The sequence below is a fragment of the Pteronotus mesoamericanus genome, unplaced genomic scaffold (assembly GCF_021234165.1).
Source record: "Pteronotus mesoamericanus isolate MK-2021 breed Mesoamerican mustached bat unplaced genomic scaffold, CSHL_Meso_final scaffold_371, whole genome shotgun sequence".
Classification (NCBI taxonomy): domain Eukaryota; kingdom Metazoa; phylum Chordata; class Mammalia; order Chiroptera; family Mormoopidae; genus Pteronotus; species Pteronotus mesoamericanus.
In genome coordinates, this window is record NW_026555314.1 from 685,576 (window position 1) to 708,675 (window position 23,100).

The 23,100-nt window shown below is 38.5% G+C and overlaps 1 protein-coding gene across 1 annotated transcript in view; it reads left to right on the forward strand.

Annotated features, from left to right (window-relative positions):
• The window catches only part of SPECC1L (sperm antigen with calponin homology and coiled-coil domains 1 like), a 105,869-nt gene that overhangs the window by 32,780 nt on the left and 49,989 nt on the right, over positions 1-23,100 (forward strand). The window contains exons 4-9 of the mRNA XM_054592776.1: positions 2,365-3,998; positions 5,249-5,456; positions 14,627-14,700; positions 15,742-15,917; positions 19,197-19,360; positions 22,836-22,927. Coding sequence (XP_054448751.1) covers positions 2,365-3,998; positions 5,249-5,456; positions 14,627-14,700; positions 15,742-15,917; positions 19,197-19,360; positions 22,836-22,927 — 2,348 coding nt within the window. The remainder of the gene's footprint in view (positions 1-2,364; positions 3,999-5,248; positions 5,457-14,626; positions 14,701-15,741; positions 15,918-19,196; positions 19,361-22,835; positions 22,928-23,100) is intronic.

Sequence of the window (23,100 nt, forward strand, 5' to 3'; positions counted from 1 at the left end):
CACAGATCTTTCCTTTCTCAGCATGGTTTTTGGTTTAGATAAGAAAGATGATGGTATGAGTTACAGAAATGAGGAAGGGAATTAACATTGGGGAAAATGTTACACCAATCCCTGTCTTTGGCCTCCATTTGCAGTTGTTACTCCCAATTCTGTTACTTGTGCTTTTGAAATCTGTTACTGATTTATTATCTGTTGTTACAGAGGTCTAGATCTTACTCCCTGCATGTAGGACTTGATTTTCACTGCACTGCCTGCTCATAGCCCTCTTTCATTGCTCTTCCTTCTTCCTCATATGTTCCACTTAGCGTCCTCTAAGATTAATTTCCATAAAAAGCCTCTCTCCTGATGTTTCTTCCCTGCTTAGGAACATTTGTTGACCTCTGTGACTTACTGAATTCTCCATGACAGTCAGGGCTATATATACAGGGTCTGGCACAAATAACACCCCTTTTTTATTACAAACTCTTTTATTACAAAATCTTAAGCATGTAATTCTGTAACATAACAATATCACACTCAGTCACACCATATGACATTTTAGGTGAAATGTTCCAATTAAGACTATAACTTATGACACCCATATTATTACCCTACCAGTCTCACTCAAGCAGGTGTACTGCCAGACCCTGTAGAAAAGGGACCTCCTGCTACTTCTGATAAGGCTTGTGTGGCCTTACTTTACCTTTTCATGTGCCATGCTCACTTCTGCCTGCTCATTCCTTCACCTGTCTTGTGGCCAGCCATAATTCCCTTCCCTTCGTTACACCTGAGACCTGGCAAAATTACTGTCTTCTTACATCATGTAGATCTTTTGTTCCTTGTTACTTCTGTAGCCTGGTGCCTGACACGTAAAGAACCAATAGGTTCTTTAAAAATATTCATTGATTGGGTCTAGATATTATTTTTCAAAGTGAAAATATTCTTGCCCTGGCTGGTGTGGCTCAGTGGATTGAGTACCAGTGTGTGAACCTAAGGGTCGCCGGTTTGATTCCCAGTCAGGGCACATGCCTGGGTTGCAGGCCAGGTCTCCAGTAGGGAGTGCACGAGAGGCAACCACACATTGATGTTTCCCTCTCTCCCTCCCTTCCCCTCTCTGTAAAAATAAATAAATAAAATCTTTTTAAAAATTCTAATTGTTTTGTGTTTGTGTGTATTTAAACATATTCCTGTTACTTCTATATTAAACAACGGATCATGTCAATTGTTTTCACAGGTTTAAAATTTTAGCAGTTAAGTAACAGTGTAATTTGTGTAGTATATTTTAGTATATTTGATTAACATGTCATCATTATTTAGCATTAATACATCATTGTTTTCTAACATTTAGAGATGCAGTAGAGCAGCAGTCTCCAACCTTTTTGGCACCAGGGACTGGTTTTGTGGAAGACAGTTTTTCCACAGTCTGGGGTTGGGGTTGGGGGAGACAGGCAGAGCTCAGATGGTAATACCAGTGAGCTTACTGCTCACATTCTGCTGTGTGGCCTGGTTTCTAATAGGCCAGGGACCGGTACCAGTGCGTGGGCCCAGGGGTTGGGGATCCCTGCAGTAGAGCATACTGGTTAAGTTGCAGATTCTGGAGCCAAATTGCCTGGGTTTGAATGTTGCCTCACCTATTTTATTACCTGTGGGGCGTTAGCAAATTATTCACATCTGTGTGAGCTGCTTCATCTGTAGAACAAGATGATATAGATATAGTCTAACCTACCTTGGAGTTTTGTGAGCCTAATATAAATTTATGTGAAGTGTTAATGCATGCACGTGTATGTGTAAGTGCTAACTACGTATTAACTATTATTATTATTTATGGCACATTCTCTGATGTGAACATTTTTTGCATTTTTTGTCACATTTGTTTGCGTTTACTGTAAGTAGCTTAGATTTTTGGTTTTTCTGGAGGCTGCCTTTTCCCTTTTCCTCTTCTGTGATCTTTCTTTACCATCTGTTTCTGTAGTTAATTTGACACCTGACTGGCTAATCCTAGGGTCATCTTTATCCAGCTTGTTCTAGTATATTATGTCCCTGGCCACCTGTTTAAAGTCAGGGTTAATACTCAAATTAATGTGTATAACTTTTTTTTTAATATAACAGCTATATTGAGATATATAATTCACATTTCATAAAATTCACCCTTTTAAAGTGTACAATTCAGTGTACAACTTCTTTTCCTTTGGTAGTTAAAAAGATGAATGATCTTCTGGTTTTGAGGAAACTGAATTTTACGGTAACCAGACTCCAAGGCAGATTAATGTAGGTTAAAATCAACGTAGATCTCTAGATTTTATCTAGTTAGATCTGGGCATAAACTATGTGCTTTTATTTTGTTTACTAATATTCCTGCTTTAAATTCTTTGTTTGAACATGTAGGCACAAGTTCTTCAACCAAGCGGAGCACTTCCACAGGTAATAAAGAATCCAGTTCTACTAGAGAAAGATTACGCGAACGTACCCGGCTAAACCAGAGCAAAAAACTACCCTCTGCAGGCCAGGGAGCTAATGACGTGGCACTGGCTAAACGTTCCCGCAGTCGCACAGCTACGGAATGTGATGTTCGCATGAGCAAGTCTAAATCAGACAATCAGATCAGTGACAAAGCTGCTCTGGAAGCCAAAGTGAAAGATCTTCTCACACTGGCAAGAACCAAAGACGTGGAAATTTTACATTTGAGAAATGAACTTCGAGACATGCGTGCTCAACTGGGTATTAATGAGGATCATTCTGAGGGGGATGAAAAATCTGAGGAGAAGGAAGCCATTATTGCTCACCAGCCAACTGATGTTGAGTCCACTTTACTGCAGTTACAGGAACAGAACACTGCCATCCGTGAAGAACTCAACCAGTTGAAAAATGAAAACAGAATGTTAAAGGACAGGTTGAATGCATTGGGCTTTTCCCTGGAGCAGAGGTTAGACAATTCTGAAAAACTCTTTGGCTATCAGTCCTTGAGCCCAGAAATCACCCCTGGTAACCAGAGCGATGGAGGAGGGACTCTGACTTCTTCAGTGGAAGGCTCTGCCCCTGGCTCAGTGGAGGACCTTTTGAGTCAGGATGAAAACACCCTTATGGACCATCAGCACAGTAACTCTATGGACAATTTAGACAGCGAGTGCAGCGAGGTGTACCAGCCCCTCACATCGAGCGACGACGCCCTTGATGCACCGTCGTCCTCGGAGTCGGAAGGCATTCCAAGCACAGAGCGCTCACGAAAGGGGAGCAGTGGGAATGCCAGTGAAGTGTCCGTTGCTTGCTTGACAGAGCGGATACACCAGATGGAAGAGAACCAGCACAGCACAAGTGAGGAACTTCAGGCGACTCTGCAAGAGCTAGCTGACCTACAGCAGATTACCCAAGAACTGAACAGTGAAAATGAAAGGCTTGGAGAGGAGAAGGTTATTCTCATGGAGTCTTTATGTCAGCAAAGTGATAAGTTGGAACACTTTAGCCGACAGATTGAGTATTTCCGCTCCCTGCTAGATGAACACCACATTTCTTATGTCATAGATGAAGATGTAAAAAGTGGACGCTATATGGAATTAGAACAACGTTACATGGATCTCGCTGAGAATGCCCGTTTTGAACGAGAGCAGCTCCTTGGTGTCCAGCAGCATTTAAGTAATACTTTGAAGATGGCAGAACAAGACAATAAGGAAGCTCAAGAAATGATAGGGGCGCTCAAAGAACGTAATCACCATATGGAGCGAATTATTGAGTCTGAGCAGAAGGGTAAAGCAGCCTTGGCTGCCACCTTAGAGGAGTACAAAGCCACAGTGGCCAGTGACCAGATTGAGATGAACCGCCTGAAGGCCCAGCTGGAGAATGAAAAGCAGAAAGTGGCGGAGCTATATTCCATCCACAACTCTGGAGACAAATCTGATATTCAGGATCTCCTGGAGAGTGTCAGACTGGACAAAGAAAAAGCAGAGACTTTGGCTAGTAGCCTGCAGGAAGATCTGGCTCATACCCGAAATGATGCCAACCGATTGCAGGACACCATTGCAAAGGTACTGTTTAAGTAGATACGGTGTTCTGATCAGCATCATGCAGCTGTGGTACGCAGCATGTTTACTGAGAGCCAGTGTCACTTGTATGGGGTGTCATCAGCTTTTTTTTAACCTGATATTTTTCAAGCTTGAGGATGGTTTTCTTTTATTGGGAGGGAGTGAAAAGTATTCTTACAATGTCACTTTCACTCACTTGCATTTTGTTATTACTGTTTTCCTGCCTGTCAGAGGATGGGGCTAAAGTTTGAACTATCAACAGAATTTGTCCCTGGTTTTGGGTACACACAGGGGAACAATGTCATGCAATTTTACATCCTTATTTCTGATGTATTACGGCATAACAAAGATGGAGAGCCCTCATTCCAGGTGGTGTCTGCTACCTACCCTCTTGTGATTGTAGGTTTTCAAATAGAGCTCTGTTGTGAGTTAAAGAATATTTTTGGGGTATGGAGACTCCTTTTTCTTAGAGGCCTATGTTTTGCTGCAGATGGGGACCTTCGAGATCATTAGTCCAGTCCCCTTGTTTTCTATGCAGCATGATGGTGAGGACTCAGAACTGCAGCCCAGGGCTGCGGGCAGCCTGGCCAGGGCTCTTGCCCCATGTGACTGTTGACGTAGTGTTTATTTGCATGAGTTATCTAATTAATCTGTCTCCCATGTTGTTTCCTATTTAAGTGCAATGGGTTTTTGTTTGTTTGTTTAAGGTAAGAAACATTAGTATGTCTTCGGTCAAAATTTGAGTACCATAGACCTTAATTTTTTAGTGATGACTTTTAGGTATACAATTTAGATGTGTTACTTGTTGGAGTACATGTACATGCTAGGGGCACTATGAACCAATATTTTTGCAATGACAATTGAGATGTTTTGTTTCTGTTATTAATTTGATACTGAAACTGTCACAAATGGGGCATTGTTTTTATGGGAGAGCATGTTAATCATTAATCAAATGCATGCCTTCAGTCCAAACTTTGGAGGAGGGAAAATTTCCAAAATTTCCTCCTAAATAATCTAGTTAAATTCAGTTTTTTGTCAATATAATTCCAGTCAGTGATGTAGTAACAATTATGCTAGTATATTTCATAAGGTTCTATTTTAGAGTGCTTTTTCATACTTTTAAACAATTATTATGCAGGTTGTTTTAGTTCATGAAGAGCAACTCACACTTAGCTTCTATTTGAAACCTCAGTTCTAGAATTTATATTAAAACAACTCTAACTTTTCTAATCTGTATCATCAATTTCATATAGGTAGAAGATGAATACAGAGCCTTCCAAGAAGAAGCTAAAAAGCAAATAGAAGATTTGAACATGACATTAGAAAAATTAAGATCAGAGCTGGAAGAAAAAGAGACAGAAAGGAGTGACATGAAAGAAACCATTTTTGAACTTGAAGACGAAGTAGAACAGCATCGAGCCGTGAAACTTCATGACAACCTCATTATTTCTGATTTAGAGAGTAAGTGACGGGGGAACATTTCATTCCTTTTTTTGTCCTACCCATTTTAACATGTGCAAATAATTTACATTCAGTAACAAAATCAAAATTATTGATTCTGACTGCAGTAGTTCAAAGGCAGTGGCTAGCAGAAATATGCATGTCATAAAAAGTATAATCCGTATGGTTGATAGTCTTCAGGCTGCTGCGCTTTGTGTCCTGAAGAACTGTTAAGTGGAAGCATTGTTTTAAAACTGTGCTTAATTATGGAAAATTATTTAAGTGAAAAACTAATGGGGTTATTGTTTTCTAGCTCTTAGGAAAAGCCATTTATTTTCTCTACCTCTAGTGTTTGCAAGTATATAGAGACAAAAAAGTATTAATCCTTCATAATCTTGTGCCCAAGGCACAGGTTTCTATTTGTTTATTTGTCCGATTGTCCTCCCTACCTTGGAGATTTTAAAATCTGGTGGACTTGGGGCCCAAATTTTAAGTTGCTTTGTTTGCTTTTTAAAAGGGAAAGTTTTTAAAAACTATTTTGTAGTTATTTCAGATTTATAAAAAAAGTTGCAAAATTAGTACAAAGCATTTCTGTGAGAAAATTGAATGAGGAACAGAAATTTGCATGACATTAAAATGCCTTCCCACAGACTGTTTACTACTTTGCAAATGAGGAAAAGAAAAAACAGATTATGCAGTGGAAAATTTGGGCTGCGTTTTGGCAGAGCGGTCATGTAAGTGACACAGGCACATAGATACTGGCCACAGCAGCAGCGTGGCTGCATTCTGGCTGAGGTGTAGCTTCAGTTAATCATAGAGAACCATTAAACAGACAAAAAATGAGGCATGTTCTGCTAAAAACACAGGAGGGGATGGTGCTATATTGCTAAAAATAGCCAATATCATAAAAGACAAAGGCTACAGAAAAGTTCTGGATTACAGGAGGCTAAGGAGACATGACAATTAAATACAGTACCTTTACCTAGACTGGGTCCAGTGCGGTAGGGGAGAAGTGCTGTAATGGGTATTATGACAAAATTGGAATGTGGATGGTAGATTATCATATATCAGTATAAATTGATGAAGTTAATCACTGTATTGTGTTTGTGTAAGAGAACACCCTCATTCTTGGGAACCGCACAATAAATATTTGGAGGTAAAGGCCCAGGAAATACAATATATCCTTAAAGGGTTCACAAAAAAATTAGGGACAGATAAATGTTATAGGCAGATAGACATAGACAGACAGACAGAGGTAGACAGCAATAGAAGATAGCAAATGATCATACAAATGGGTAAATTTAACAATAGATCTGAGTAAAAGAGTATATGGGTGTTCTTTGTGCTATTTTTTGCATGTTTTTTAAGTTTGAAATCATTTCCAAATAATATATTTCAAGAAATTCCTATGTACTCTTCATTTGGAGTCCTCAAATGTTAACAAATTTTAAGTTGTAATACACTTTAATGGTGCCCAGGTGGGGACAAGGAGAATGGGAATAACGTATTGGGGGATGCACTGGTTAAAGCTTTTTAAACTTTTGGTTCATGACATTGCTCCTGTGAGCTCTAACCTTGGCAGAGGGCAGTAGGCAAGCATAGCACTGAGCCAGATCTCATGCGCTATGAATGCAAAGGGTGGGGAGGTTTCAACCACCCAGGAGAGAGCGGGTCATTTGAAGGAGCCCCAAACATGTCTTGTGGCAGTTGTGAGCTCTAGCTGGTTGACCCAGCATCTGTAGGGTGACCCCGGGGTTATTTGGAACATTCTGAAGTATATGGATACTAAGTCAGCTGACCGTGGGACTGTATTTCTTGAAGATAGTGATAGTCATAGAGATAAACTTTCTCCAGAGTTTTAAAAAACTTTGAACATATCTAGTTTTTATTTCAGTATCTCTCAGCTGAAAGGATTTATCTAATTGCTTGCTAAATGTAAGAGGTTCTAAGATTTTCAGATTAACTTGGAAGGGCGATGCGTTTTTGGATTTAGTGCTGGTATAGCCTTTTCCCTCCTAAGACTTTTGATTTGAATGTGGAAAGAGTGACTCCTTGTGGTAATTGCTAGAAAAATGTTAGATGATGAGGGATCCTGGGCTGAAATTTTATAAATCATTGATGAAATGAAATTATAATAACGTGGATTTTAATTATGAAGTGGCTGGAAACTCTAAATAAATTTTTAGCCGTATAGCTTTTCTCCCTGATTATTTGAAATAAAAAGTTGGAATAAACAGAAATACTGCAGGAATGGTATAGTTAGCACCATTGCCTAGATTCAACAGTTGTTAACATTTTACAGTATTTCACGTGTATATGTGCTTAACTGAACCATTGGCAGTGAAGTGTAGACCTCGTGACACTTAACTCTTAAATATTTCAACATGTAACTCCTAATGTTTCCTCATAACCTCAATACTATTATCACGTTTAGTAAAATTAGTCATAATTCCTTAGAATCACCTAATATTCTCTATTCAGATTCTTTATTTTACTTTTTTATAAGAAGCAGTATCCTAACAAGTTTCACGCATTACATTTGGTTGTTGTATCTCCATAGTCTTAGGGGAGCTAATTTTTTTTTCCTAGAGAATTCTAGCATTTGGGGTTGATGCTAAGTCAGCACTTGGTATATTGGACTTGATGACAAGGAGTACTGTGTTTGAGAAATTGAGATCTTCCATCAAATGTTCTAGCAGCCATCACTGTAGACAAGTTCAGAAGTCTTTCATCACCCCCACAGAAACTCTGTGAGTGGTCACTCCTCATTTATTTCAAAATGATCCTGACTTAGGAATTGGTGTACACCTATTATAACTGTACTCAGGACATAGAGGAGAATACACTTGTAACGAATAAATCTCAGCACAGAAGTAAAAACTGTAAAAAATAAAAACTAGTAGGTACTGTAGAACTGAAAAGTTTATTGAATTACTTAAACAACAAATTAGAGATATAGCAGAGTCAGTGAACTGGAAGATCAATATGTAGACCTTACTCATTCTGAAGGGCAGAGGAAAAAAAGATTGAATTAAACTGAGCAGAGCATCGGTGATCTGTGGGATGGTATCACAGGGCGTGTTGTGTAGCTGGCGCCCCAGATTGCCTCCCAGGTGGCATCAGGGCCATACTGCTTAGACCTGGCCTGCAGTGCTTTTCAGTAGTGCTTGGGTATAGCATCTAAGCTAGAAAGAGCTGATGTAAAAACTCCGTAAATACTGTTAAGATTTCTAGTTCAAAGCGGTGGCCTGAGTTTACAGATATATGAGTATTTCTACTACTTTCCAAAGTCCTAGTGATACAGCAGGAAAAGACAGAAAATAGGAAAGTTCTGCCCTGGATGTTGTGGCTCAGTTGGTTGGAGTGTTGTCCCTTAGACCAAAAGGTTGAAGGTTCGATTCCCAGTCAGGGCATATGCTCATTTGCGGGTTTGATCCCTGATTGGGGTGCATACAAGAGGCAACTGATCGATGTTTCTCTCTCCCCCTTCCTCTTTCTCTAGAATCAATGGGAAAAAAATAGGAAAGGTCCCATCTGTAGACCAACAAGTTTGAGTAATTTCTGGAATATATAAAGCCGATGGAATTTGGGATATGGAGAAAGCAAACAATAGAAAAACCTACAGTCCAGGAAAACACTGAAGCTCTGAGTACATATGTTCCCAACAAGATTTGGAGATGGGTGGGACTAAAACCCCCACCTCAGCATTGTAGGGACTGGAATCAGCAGCAGTTCTGGTCCACGGTGCAAAGTTTAGCCTTGTACTGCCCTCTGCTGGCTCGTGTTTGCCCCCAGACTGCTACTGGGCTTGCACTCTTCTCCAAATAAGGAGGCAAATATGGTGCCAGCAGGACTTTAATATCAGAAAGAGAAGTAAAGGCATGTGTAAAGGAACCATAGGATGCTGTGTCATCTTGAAGAGAAGACCACACGAAAGGCAAGTTTGTCCCAGCAGTGAAACAGATATGCGCGCACCGCCCCCCGCTTCCTCTGTGTTAAAGCTGTGTATCCCCTCTCGTATGTCTAGGGGGAGCCCCCAAATGCATGAGTCATCAACAGAACCTTAACTAGTCATTACACTGAGTGGGGAGGCCTGTGCCTAGAACAGTGACTTCCACAGTTGTTGAGAAACATGCAGAAGTCACAGGTATTATTCTTGTTCTTTATAAGTAAGAAAGACCAAGCAGGACTCGTTCATTAGACATTTAAATATCTTAAAAGAGAAACAGGAGAAAGAAGCAGCTCAAGTGAGCCCGAAGAAATAAAATTAATGACTTCACTACCAATCCAGCAAACCAAAGCTGATTGGTGTTGAGAACAGTGGCCCTCAAGAAATCTGAGGTCTGGCGCAAGCGGCCTGTCAGTTACGGCAACTCTATCCACCGCTTACTATTTCCATAGTAATGTTCTGTGCCTGCTTGCAGTTAAGGACCACACATCTGTAGTTCCTAAGATTGGGATTTTATGTAACTCCTGCACTTTTATATGAAACACTAGTGACAGTGGTGAGCAAGGGTGACTTGAAATAAGAGAGGTAGCAGGAGGAAACAGAGTTGTATAATCCTGTGGTAGGAGAAGCCTTAAAGGCAGAATACTGGGAAGCCATAAAGGAAAAAAGTCTCATACTTTACTATGTATAATTGAAACTTTTAATATAGCAGAAGTACTATAAATCAATCACACTGGGAGAAATTTTGCAGCATGATCAAATATGTAATAGATTCTATACATCAATGAGACTAGGCTAATCCATTAGCTAAATAAGTAAAGTGTATGAACAGGTAAGTCAGAAAAAGCCTCCAAAAAAATGCTTGGCCCTGACTGGTGTGGTCACTTGGTTAGAGCATCGTCTCATAAACCAAAAGGTCATGGGTTCGATTCTTGGTCAGGGCACATACCTAGGTTGCGAGTTTGGTCCTCAGCCAGGGCACGTGCTAAAAGCAGCTGGTCAGTGTTTCTCTCTCGCAGCACGGATGTGTATCTCTAGCCCCGCCCCCTTTCCTCTTTCTCTCTCCCCCTTTCCCTCCCTCCCTCCCTCGTCCCACTCCCTTCCTTCCCTTCCACTTCCCCCTCCCTTCCTTCCCCTTTCACTAAAATCAATAAGCATGTCCTTGGGTAAGGATTTTTTTAAAAAAAGGATGATTGACTTCACTAAAAGAGCAAAGAAACTGAAAACAAGATGCCAATTTTTACTTAGGTATGAAATATTAAAAAGGTTAATAATCAGTAAGACAGGAAAAATCGGTTTTCTCGTACTGTTGGAAGGAGTATAGATTGCTGCAGCTTTTTGGGGAATTGATCAAAGATTTAAAAGTGATTTAGAAGTCCACTTACAGAAATCTCCTCTTCAGAAACATTCTTACTAGTTTGCAAATGTGTACATAGATATGGATGCTGGTTACCACAGAAACTTGGAAACTACCTGTATCATCAAAAATCAAGATCTAGGTGTACACAGTGCATCCCTATTATGGCTGCCATTTCACCAGTGAAGGTAAAGCCGGCAGGTCTGTGTACAGGCACAGAGAAATGTCATAGATGAAAAACAGCGTGTCATAGGACAGTACAGAGTGAGTCATGTGTGTTACTTGTGTAATTAAAAACCATGAAAGCTTTAAATATAACATTACACAGAAATTGTAGCTAGGCAAAATGGTGTTCCTTACATACTGGTTTCACTGTATCTTGTACAGTAAATTCTATAATTTGGTGATTTCTCAAAAACATTCTGCATTCTTGAGCTAGAACCTACTAATGGATTGATTTGCATCTTGTTGATAGTTTTGAATGGTCCTTCATCACTTCTCTACTTCTAGAAATGTGTCTTCAAGTAATACCTGAACAATTGTGTAGGGCATTCATGGTGTTTCTAAAAAAAATTGGAACCATTCTAATTTCATTAATAGGAAGTTGCTAAAACAAATCATTGTATATCCATTTGATGGAATACTAACATAGCCATCAAAATGGTGCTACAGATCTGTACTTGTTGATAAAGGTGTCCATAACTTCCTGATAAGTAGAAAGGCTTTTGAAGCAGTATAATAGTATAATCCTGTTTTTCTTTTAAAAAAAAATGCAGGCACATAGGAAGTCTGGAATGATATATACCAAATGCAAATGGTGGGCAGTCTATTTTTGTTACCTTTTTCTGCTTTCAAAACTTTTTATTGTGAACATGTATTACTTTTAGGATCAAGGGGGAAAGTTATATCCACTTTTTTCCCCAGAAAAAATAAAAACAAAATTTTAAAATACAGAAAAATAAAAATAGTAAATGGTTCATTTAAAGCTTATTTGTGTCCTCTCCACACATCAGGAATTCTGGTTTGGGGATAAATCTGTGACCTAATGGCTGGATGTATCCTTCGCCTCTCTCCTCTGCCCGAGAGGAATGGTTTAACTGATTGGTTACTCTTGTTCTTTTTCTTCTTCTAAAAATTGCTCCTCATGTCCTTTCTTCTAAAAATCGCACCTGCTGTCCATTGGAGGCACCTGACCAGATATAAGGGTCTGACTGAGCACTTGGTATCAGTACCCTGGGGGTTTTCTTGAATTTGGAGGGCATGAAAGGTTGCTTGTGAACTTTCACCATTTTACAGCCCCCCAGGATCATAGATTGATCTGTGCCCATAGTAGTTGTCTGGTGACATCTACGTGAGTGATGACCATGTAACTGGAGCCAGAATGGAAGCCTGTTTGATTGTTTTTGATTCATCAGGGATGGTCAGTCTTGTTGGTGAAAGAATTACAAACAATGTAATAAGTAGGCAGGACAATGCCCAGAATTGCTCAGAGCAAAATTGGTCTCATAACAATGAGAATAGCAATTTACCTGATTTATAGAATAAAAATAGCACTGTAAAATTGAGTTATAAGTTGTAATTTTAAAATGAGATCATAGTAGCACTTCTGTTCTTTGATGGAGTTTAATGCCGCTTTTGAGTTGAAGACAGTAGATGGCAGTGTCCCTCACGTTAGAAAAACTGAAGGAAACTGCATTTAGAGGCTCCAGAGTTGAAGATGTAGCCAAGCTCATTTTCAAGACAGGAACTTAAGCACAGACTCCTTTGTTTCTAAGCAGGAAAAATCCTGTTGTCATTTTTAATACTTTATATGAAAAAGTGAAAATACAGTTATGATTTGTAAAGTTAAAATCAGTTTCCCTGGAGACACTTTTAGTGTGCTTTATTCTTCCCAAATATAGGGTGATGCAAAAGTAGGCTTACAGTTGTTTGTATGGAAAATAATATAATTAATAAATAATAAAATAAGAGTAAACTGTTTTGAGTGCTCACAACTGAAAACCTACTGTGCCCCACCCTGTATGTCCACTGGCTGCCAGCTTCTCTTCTACTTAAAAGGAATAAGAACACATGACAATAGTAAATATGTAGTGTTGGGTGTAGAAGAATCTCCTTTTAAAGAACAGTGATCATTGGAATTCTGCGGTCAGACGAATGTAGAGGTTGATAAAGAGAAAAGGATGAAGTGAATGAAATTTGCTGTTTTATGATCAGTTTGAGGTCACCATGTGGCTTAAAATGTCATCTGAGAATCAAGACCCTGATGTAAAATGTGATCTGTAGTAAGATTTTCTGTCATTTGTTTTGTGTGAATTATCTAAAGATAGATAGGTTTGTGCTTTGTGACGAGAGGAGAAGGAAAACTATTTTCAACATAGGAGGAGAAATTACACTTTTTTGTTTGTTTGACTGTTTTAATTATAAAATTGTTTCTTGCATAAGTGGATATAGTGTAAATGAAAGGTGTAATCCCTAGTGTTCTCAACACTAGAAGTATTTCAGCCTCTGTCTTTACTCCTAAACCTATGTGTGACAGTATCATGAAGACCCTCAATTTGCCCTCATACAAAGCCAAGTCACCCTGCTGGTTGCAGAGTAATCCTTGCCTCTGGTGATACAGATGATAGTATCGGACTCACCCACTCACTTTGGTGTCCACTTAAACAGATTAGATGACTGGTTGACCCTTAGTTTCCAGGTTAAATTAGGTCTGAAGTAGCTTGAATAGAGACAGACTCTTAAATGAATGAAATCTTTGTATGAAAACACCCGTCTTTGCTAGCTGGACACAACCCTGGTCTTTCTCTAAGAGAGTGGGGACTGACTGTATCTTTTTTTCCTTTCCCTTATATCTTAAGCACCTAGAAAAAAGCCTGGTATAATACACCAGCTTCCTTGGTACAAAGTAGATACTACTGAGACTTGTTGAAATAATGAATAAATTTTGAATCCTTTTTTCTTTCGTAGGCCCTAACTTTGTTGAACAATTTTCGGGGTGCAGAATGGGAGGAAGTTTATTTACTACAGGTTGCCAAAACTGGCCAGATGAAATTTTATGTCATTTATTTTTTTAATCCAGCTTATAAGAATGTATCGTTATTGTATGTTTATAATAATGACTAGACATATAATTGTTAAATATTCTAAGGCATCTAAGCATGGATTTGAGAGCAGAACCTGTGAATAGAATGTGACTCCCCACACGTTTCTGGTCCCCAAGGGGCTGGCCTTGCTGTGCCTCCGTCTTCGCACCCCCGCCCTCTCTGGCGCGGCGCTCCGTGCATTAGTGCTCATTAAATGTCTACAGTAAGTGAAGTTGTTTGAAGAAAATTCATATTGTACAAGAAATGACTTGAGTATTGATTTACTTTATAAATGTATTTTTTATTCTATAAGAAGACTTCCCCTAGAATTACTGTAAGTAGCAGCTCTCAAGGGTATTATTAAGTTTGTAAGAATTTTATTAATTCAATGACTCTTCTGCAGTGTGTTCCAGTGTATAAAATAAGTTATACTTGCACAAATACTTTAGATAATAACATTTGTGATTAAAAGTTCACATTGTAATAGCAATCAATATTGTTTTGACTGATTGTGAGCCAACAATGTGTGCTTCTAACAATTGATTTTACTTAACTTTTTGTTTTAGAATTAAGATACTCAGGAAGGAAGTAATCTAGGAATTATGATTAAAACTTGACATTTTCTTTCTAAAGTAATTGGTTAACACTTGGAGTGAATTTTTTTTTTAAAGTTTTATATTAAAAATAAAAAGTGTTTGAGCAGGATGGCTTTTTTGAATGTCATGTTTACCGCCTCCTTTTGTAATATTCCTTTTGAATACAGCTCTAAGAATAAATATTTAAACTTGTGTGATCTTTTCAGATACAGTTAAAAAACTCCAGGACCAAAAACATGACATGGAAAGAGAAATCAAGACACTGCACAGGAGACTTCGGGTAGGAGAAATCTTCATATGTTATCTCATTAGAAAACATAGTTTTTGAAAGTAAAGCATAGGATAGTCATTGACCATGTTAACATTCATGTTAAGCTTCAAGTACAGTTATAATATTGACCCCACTAGGCTTTGGTTAGAAAGCAAATGTCAGTTCAAATTGAGACTGATACCAGATTCATGGTAGAAGAATGTATTGGTAATTTATGACTGGTTATGTTAGAAACATGGATTTAAGAAGCAAGCGTTACATGTTGGAGAGAAAGTTCACTAGCTCTGCATTATAAAATATTCCAAACCAAGCTGTTTTCAGTCTTCTGTGCATTCGATCAGCCTGCCAGCAGCAGTGCCACTCTGATGTAGGGAGTCGGGGAAGCTAATTTCATAGCCTGGGTCATGCCGCAGCTGTTCAGGCTGCCTTCACAGTATCAGGACATGGCTCTGGGGTGGTGGGTGCTGGGCTTGGGAGTGTGGGAATCAGCGGACTGTATAGTTTCTTAGCTTCTCTCTTTGTCTCTCAGTGATTTTTGTCTGCCTACATTAAGTTTAGTGTTTTTCTTCTGGCTTCCTCTTCCTTTTCCTTTAATTTTGATTTTTTTTCCCTGTTAGTTTTTGATGTCAGGATATTTATAGTGGTTCACTATAAGATCTTTCAGTATGGTTCCTATATCATTATATACCTTCTTGAGCTTTTCAGAAGTTTAGCACTGTGATTTTGGATGATATACTTACTTTCATAAGACTTACTTTGAAACTTGAACGAGGGGATGCTTGACATTACCATCATTAATATTTATTGAGCACTTTTTGAATGCTTGATGCTTCAGTAACAGAAAATCTTTTCCTCATTAAGATCAAGTTCAATGATAATAATTGCATTACCTGTTAGCTATAGGTAATAGCCATCCTCTAAGATTTAAAAGAAATTTATCGTCATTTGGGACAGTGCATTATAGCAACTTAATCATAAACACATTTTATTGTTTTTAAATAAGTCTTTATTGCTCTCTTTTGGAAATAAAAATTTAGTTTTTTAATATAGGAAGAATCTGCAGAATGGCGGCAGTTTCAAGCTGATCTTCAGACGGCAGTAGTTATTGCAAACGACATTAAATCTGAAGCCCAAGAGGAGATTGGTGATCTGAAGCGCCGGTTACATGAGGCTCAGGAAAAAAATGAGAAACTCACAAAAGAATTGGAAGAAATAAAGTCACGCAAGTATGTTTTGAGAAACCAATAGTGGACATATGTTTCAGTAGCTCACGCTTAAATCCCAGTTTTGTCCTGTGGTACATATTATGAAAAGAACATGGGGTTTGACACTGGTATGACTGAGTTTGGATCTAGTGGAGGCTACTTAACTTTTCTGTCCTCATTTTATGACATTTGTGAAATAGCACGGTCTGTACGGATCTTTCAAAGTTGTCAGTGTCCATAATCGTAGCATCTCTGGAGGGGGCCACATTCTAGCCCTTAACTTTTCTTTAGATGATAGCCTCGTGATTGAGGATGTAGACTCTGGAGGCACACAGACTTGTCTCTGTCCAGCTCTGCCTCTTACTGGCTGTATGATCTTGGTCAGGGACCTCGGTTTGTTCATCTTTAAAATGAAGACAATACTTCTTGCTTTACAGTGTTGTTTATAAGGCTTAGATGAGATGTGTCTGCAGGACCGTGATGAATATACTTTAGCTAGTATTGTTAGAGACCCAAGTAAAGAATGCAAAGGGAAGTTCTCCCCGTCACCCACTTGAGGAGTTTTCACTTGTTTTACACTTAAAACTACACGAATCTCCACAGTAGTATTTTTTTGGTCATCTGACAGAAAGATCATTGGGAACGCATAAAAAGTATTCGATGAGATGACATTTGTGACATGCTCAGAGTTTTCCATTGAGACTCTTATCTATGAGTAGGGGAGAGTAGTTTGTGTGTTTGAGGTTATTAAGCATTTGATTATTCATTACTTTGAGTAATTCTTAGGTAGGCATAGAAAAATATTTAATGGACTGTCTTTGAAAAGCAATCATATTTTATTGTTGCCTAATTCTAGTGGAAAGTGTTTTTCAAACACTTTTCTTTGGCTTCCTTAAGCAGGACATGGAATAAGGTGGAAGATTACTGTTTTTCTACTGTCTTAAAATCATATTACATTACCTTTTTTTCCCTGTATACTAGTAAATGATTTTGTATCAGAAATTCTCCATTCTTAAGTTACCCTGAGTGACTGAAATTCTACTCTTAAAGAATCATCACTTCGGGTACTGAAAGCTTCTCAGTCTTTGAGACACATATTTAAAAGAAAGTGCATTTTGAAAGAAGTAGCATCTTATAGAGGAGCAGTTCTCAGAGTGAGGTCTGTGAGGTCAAACGGTTTTCATAATAATATTGACAGGTTGTTTGCTCTTTTCACTTTGTTGGCTTTTGTACAGTTGTCAAAAGCAAATGTAAGTTGTTGGTAAATCAAGGCCTTGGCACCAAATAATACAGTCATTGTATACTTCACCAGCACACACTTGCATCTAAAAAAAATGCAAGTTTCACTTAAAGATGTCCATGATGAAAGCAGTTATTAATATTACTCAATCTCCGTCCTTGGTTATATTCTTTTTAAGGGTCTGTGTGATGAAATGGGAAGTACACATAAAGTACTTCTGCGGGTACCCAAGTATGAGGTTGTCTGGAGAAAAGTACGTGTGACTGTTTTAGTTTCAGTTTTTTGGTTTTTGTTTTTTAAATTCATTTAACACCATCATTACTTGAGACTAGGTGACAGACTAACTATGGATATTCAGACTTTGGTGTTTGATGGCTATTTCTTGAAAACAATTAAGAAAGCCTTTCACTTCAAGGAAAACAACTGAGTATTTTGTGTCAGTGATAAAATGTGGGCTTTCAAGTGAAAGGATTTTGGAAACCTTTTATGTACCATTGCAAGCTTGGACGCTTTCCATATTTAAAGAGTTTCCTGATGAGATCATTGGTGATATTAACAAATGTGCCTTCTGAAAAATAAATGGAATAATGACAGACATCAACATTCGGAAAATCTGTGTAACTCAGTGAACCAGTATTTTCCATATGACCGGTGCACGATGTAACACTGTCATGTATAGGTAAAAGATACATGCAAAGTACAAGATAGACCTGGGGCTTTTAATGAATATGGTTTCAAATTCCACATTGCAGCTAATTTTTAAGAAACTACTACTTGTTGCATTTTGGTGTAGTATCAGGGAAGAATAGCCACAGTTATCTAAAAAACCCCAATTATGTGTTTTAATATCACTAACATTTTCTTTCCTTTTTCAATTACATACTTGTGCGGAGCCTGCTTTTTTCTCACATCGCAGTGGATTGACTGTGCAAGAAATGAGAACCCAGCAGTATTCTATTAAGCCAGACATTAAAGAGATATGCAAAAATATAAAAAACACTACTGTTTTTATTAACGTTTTTTGGTTTTTAAAAATACAGACATTTTTCAGTGTCCTGGGTTTATTTTTATTTTTAGATTAATTAAATATTTAAAATACTTCTTAGGTTTACTTTCTAATAATGGTAAATATCAGTAGATATAACCTACATAAAGAAAGGCTCTTTGGGGTCCTCAGTAATTTTTAAGAGTGGAAATGAGCTGTAAGACCAAAAAGCTTAATAATTACTACTGTACATTCTTTGTTAAAACTTTTGACTGGTGTCTTGAGGCAAAAAAACAAACAAACAAGCTGTTAGAAGAGCCAAATGCCAGATTTTCCTAAAGACTGGCTTAATTTTTGTTCACCTATGAACTTATTTGATAGTTATATGACATGTACAAAGCCTGAAGTAGAGATTTCTTTCCAGATGAAAACTTTTGCGTTAGCTCAGTGATTAGAGCTGGCCAGAAATGAAGCACAATTGACTTTTTCTAGATGACTCATGATCCATTGCAGTGAGCATCTAGGACTCGTGTTACTAATGTGGGTGCAGTCCTTTTTTTTCCTTTGAGAAGTTCTGTTTGGAGACGACAGCAGTTTTTTAATTTTATTTTTAAAGTATGGGCTTTTATTTCATTTCCATGTGTGCACATGGCATATTTGATGGAGCCAGTATAGATTATCTGTATGTATTGGTGAGTTCCCAGACTCTCCTGAGAGGGGCCAGGCCTTCTCAGCGGCTCAGAGCTTTGTGATCTCCATTTCTGAGTCAGAATCTTGGCTAGTCTGCCTCCCATTTTACTGCTAATTGATTACCGATGTCCTCACCTTACACTTAACTCAGATGAAAATGGAAACTGATGGTCACTTAACCTACTTAGAATAACCTGATATAAAAATTTTAATGTCATTTCCTGGAATTTACCAAGCAAATGAGGATATTAGACCAAGTGATTTACTTGGCTCAACTGGTAGTATTTTTTTTATTTTAAACCAATACTTTTTAATTCTTTTTGTTTGGGAGGGGAAAATGTGTATGTATGTAAAAAAAATGCCCTGATTTCAATATTGTTTTCAGGCAAGAGGAGGAGCGAGGCCGGGTATATAACTACATGAATGCTGTTGAGAGAGATCTGGCAGCCTTAAGGCAAGGCATGGGACTGAGTAGAAGATCCTCGACTTCCTCTGAGCCAACTCCTACAGTAAAAACCCTCATCAAGTCCTTCGACAGTGCATCTCAAGGTAATTTCTTTCTCTTTTTTTTTTAAAGATTTTATTTATTTTTAGAGAGCGGGGAAGGGAGGGAGGCAAACATTGATGTGTGAGAGATACATCAATTGGTTGCCTCTTGCACGCCCCCAACTGGAGACCTGGCCCACAACCCAGGCATGTGCCTTGACCAGGAAGCGAATCAGTGACCTTCTGGTTCACAGGCCTGCACTCAATCCACTGAGCCACACCTGCCAGGGTGCAAGGTAATTTGTACATTGTGCCAAGGGCAGGCAGTCATAGTCACTTACCATGTGTTCTCTGGTCTAGTTTGATATTCTTTACAGTCTTACTGAGTTTCCTGAAATTTCATATAATATTAATGGGTTAGCCTTACTATAAGGTGTTTTTTAACAGCAGATTTGGGAAATTTTCAGCTTCAGAGATCTTGGTCTCAGACTTGTGCCTTACCACCCACAGAGTTGTGTTTTCATACATGTCCATGGCTTTGAGAACCTTCTCTCTGCCAAAAAGCTTCCAGATGTATGACTTCAGCCCTTTCCCTTCCTCTGAGCTTTTTCAGGCCTGTATACTCAAATGCCTACTGACGTTCATGTTCAGGTGTTTCCTAGGCACCTCACTAAGACCAAAACCAAATGATGTCCCTCAGCTTCAGTCTTTTCTCTGTATTAATGGCAGCACCATTCCACCCAGTTACTTAAGCCAGAAATCTAGGCATCTTCCTTCTTCTTTAAACCCATCTTCCTCACCTCTACATCTAATCTGTTAGCAAGTCCTCTTGATCCATCTTTCAACATGCATGGTTTTGCTTATGTTTACTTCTCTCCACCTCTAGTGGCACAATCAACTAACTAGTTCAAGCTACCACCAACTATTTCAGTAACCTCCTAATTAGTCTCCTCATTTTATTTCATAATAGATCTTTTCTTATTGAAAATTCTTTACCTGCTTTATTATAGTTAGAATGAAATTCAGCTTCCCAGATGCCTACAGGGTTGGACCTTGCCATCCGCTTACCACAGTTGAACCGCTCTTCCTCCTCTCTCCACACTCCAGCTGCACCGCACTTTCAGTCCTGAAACAAGCCAGGCTCTGTGTTATGTAAGCCTTTTTCTGCCTGGAAGCACACCCTCTCTACCTTCAAGCGATTGGCTTCTCTTCATCCCTCTAACCTCCTCAGCTCTGGGAAAGCGAAAGGGATGAGGTTTTTTTAAAACTACTAATTGTGTACTAAAGCTTAAATTTTCATCTAGAAATTCTCTAAACATCATGATAGGCTTTATTCTAATTCATCCTAATAAGGGTAGAATTTCTAGAATCTGTATTCTTTGATTATACACAAAACCAGTTTTCTTAAAAGCAGAGCAAAAGTCACTTGTATACACTCAAACTTTTGGTACAGATATTTTGAAGTACAATAAGGGAGTATCAATATCTTCTAATTTAAAATGCCATATTCAGACCCCAAAGTTCTTATATATGATACTGGAACACACACAAGTTTTCACTATAGTATTAGGAAAAAAATGGAAAACCTGGAAATTGCTTAACTGCCCATTAAAATGGCTAAGTCAGATATGACCCATTAATGCAGTAGAATACTATACATCCTTAAATAAGGATGAGGTAGATTTTACAGCCCTGATATTAAAATATGTCTATAATCCTTTATAACAAGTTGAAGGCCACTACTATACAGTGTGGTTTCATTTTGGGTTTTTTTTTAAGATTTTATTTATTTATCTTTAGAAGGGGAAAGGAAGGAGAAAGAAAGGGAGAGAAGCAACAGTCAGCTGCATCTTGCACATCCCTGACAGGGGACCTGGCCTGCAACCCAGGCATGTACCCTGCCCAGGAATCAAACTGGCTGGCAACCTTTTGGTTTGTGAGATGATGCCCAACCCTACTGAGCCACACCAGTGAGGGCTCATTTTGTTTTTTAAAGTACATAGATACTTTCATTGAAAGTGTAAAAAAGATGTACTTAGTACTGCTCTTAGTGGCTACCTCTGTGTAATATAAAGGGGTATGATGAAAAAGGACTTTGGAAAAGCATATTCTAAAATAGAATGATAATGGAATCTCTACACTAAATTAGAATCATGCAATTATTGAAAATATTAATAAAATTGGTTTTAATGCAAAAAGATAATATGCTTCTATACTGACTTTTTTTTTTTTTGAAAGAAAACTATTTTATAATAAAATGCTTCTGAATGATCTGGCAATTCCACTCCTAGTTATATACTCAAAAGAAGTGAGCATAACTCTTCATACAAATGTGGAAACAACTCAGATGTCCATCAGCTTGTGAATGGATAAACAGAATGTGGTTTAGGCACATGATGGAATATTATTTAATAGTAAGGAATGAAATACTGATACTCAATACCATGTGGATAAATCTTGGAAGTATGCTAAGCAAAAGAAGTCAAACATAAAAGACCGCATTTTGTAAGAGTCCATTTATATGAAATACGCAGAATAGGTAAAACCGTAGAGTCAGAGAGCAGCTTGGTGGTAGCTAGGAACTGGGGGGAGAAGTAAATGGGGAGTGACTGCTTAATAGGTACTGTGGTTCCTTTTGGGGTAATGAAATGTTTTGGAACTAGGTACGGATAATTATAGTTGCTGATTACGTCCTAAATGCCATTGAACTGTACCTTTAAAAATGGTTAATGTTGTATCATGGGAATTTTATCTTAATAAAAAATACATCTAAAAATAACAGTTCTAGCTATGTGTACTTAGCTACATAAAAAGGTCTACAGTGATATACTTTGTCTTGTCCCATGTGGTGTGTCTGATTGCATTCATATGTCCCATTTTGATTTTAATTTGGCTTCAAATGAATAACCATTTTTATGCACCCTCTACTAGAATCTCTGCTAAGGCCAAGGACCTAGAAGTGAATGATGGATCCTAGTTTTGAACAGTTCGCTGAGAGAGGAAAGCTAATACATGAGTGTATAATTAAACATCCATGCATTAAATACAAAACAGAAAATACATGTGAAGTGATGAACTCCACAGTGTGGGGGCGGGGCAAGCGAAGATGAGCGGGAACCCAGCTTTCCTTTGTTTAATACAGATAGTGAACATGCACTACATTTCAGGCTTCTCACCTGAGAAATACTCCTCTTGGGTTTTTTTTGTTTGTTTGTTTGTTTTTTGGTACTTGGATTTCATTGATTTATGGAGTGCTTTAACCTTTAGTTAACTAATTAGCAAAGATGAAATGACTGGCAGAATCAGGGTTGGAAATAAACACAATTGCTCTAGGGAACAAAACTTCACCTGGTAGTGGGGAGAGCACTGGATCGGGACGTGGCTCCGAGTGTTCAGTGGAGGTGAGCGTCAGTCTGGACGGTTTCCAGGGGAGCTGAGCGCATTGGGTAATTTGGTGAACCCATAAGGGGAGACCAGTTACAAAAGCTTGCACTGTGCCATGATGCATTTATTATGTGCTTGTTTGTTGATTTTCTAGTACCAACCCCTGCTGCAGCTGCAATTCCTCGAACACCTTTGAGTCCAAGTCCCATGAAGACCCCCCCTGCAGCAGCTGTCTCCCCAATGCAGGTAAGTGCCTGTGGCTGCGGGGGCTCTGGAGTCTCAGCATTTTAAAGGTAGTCCTTCAAAATCATTTCTACTCTGTCGGGGGAGGGGGAGGCTAATGACCATCATGGGAGGAATATAGTTGGGTTTTTTTTCCCCCTAAAATACTGTGAATATCTGTAATTGAAATAAATTAT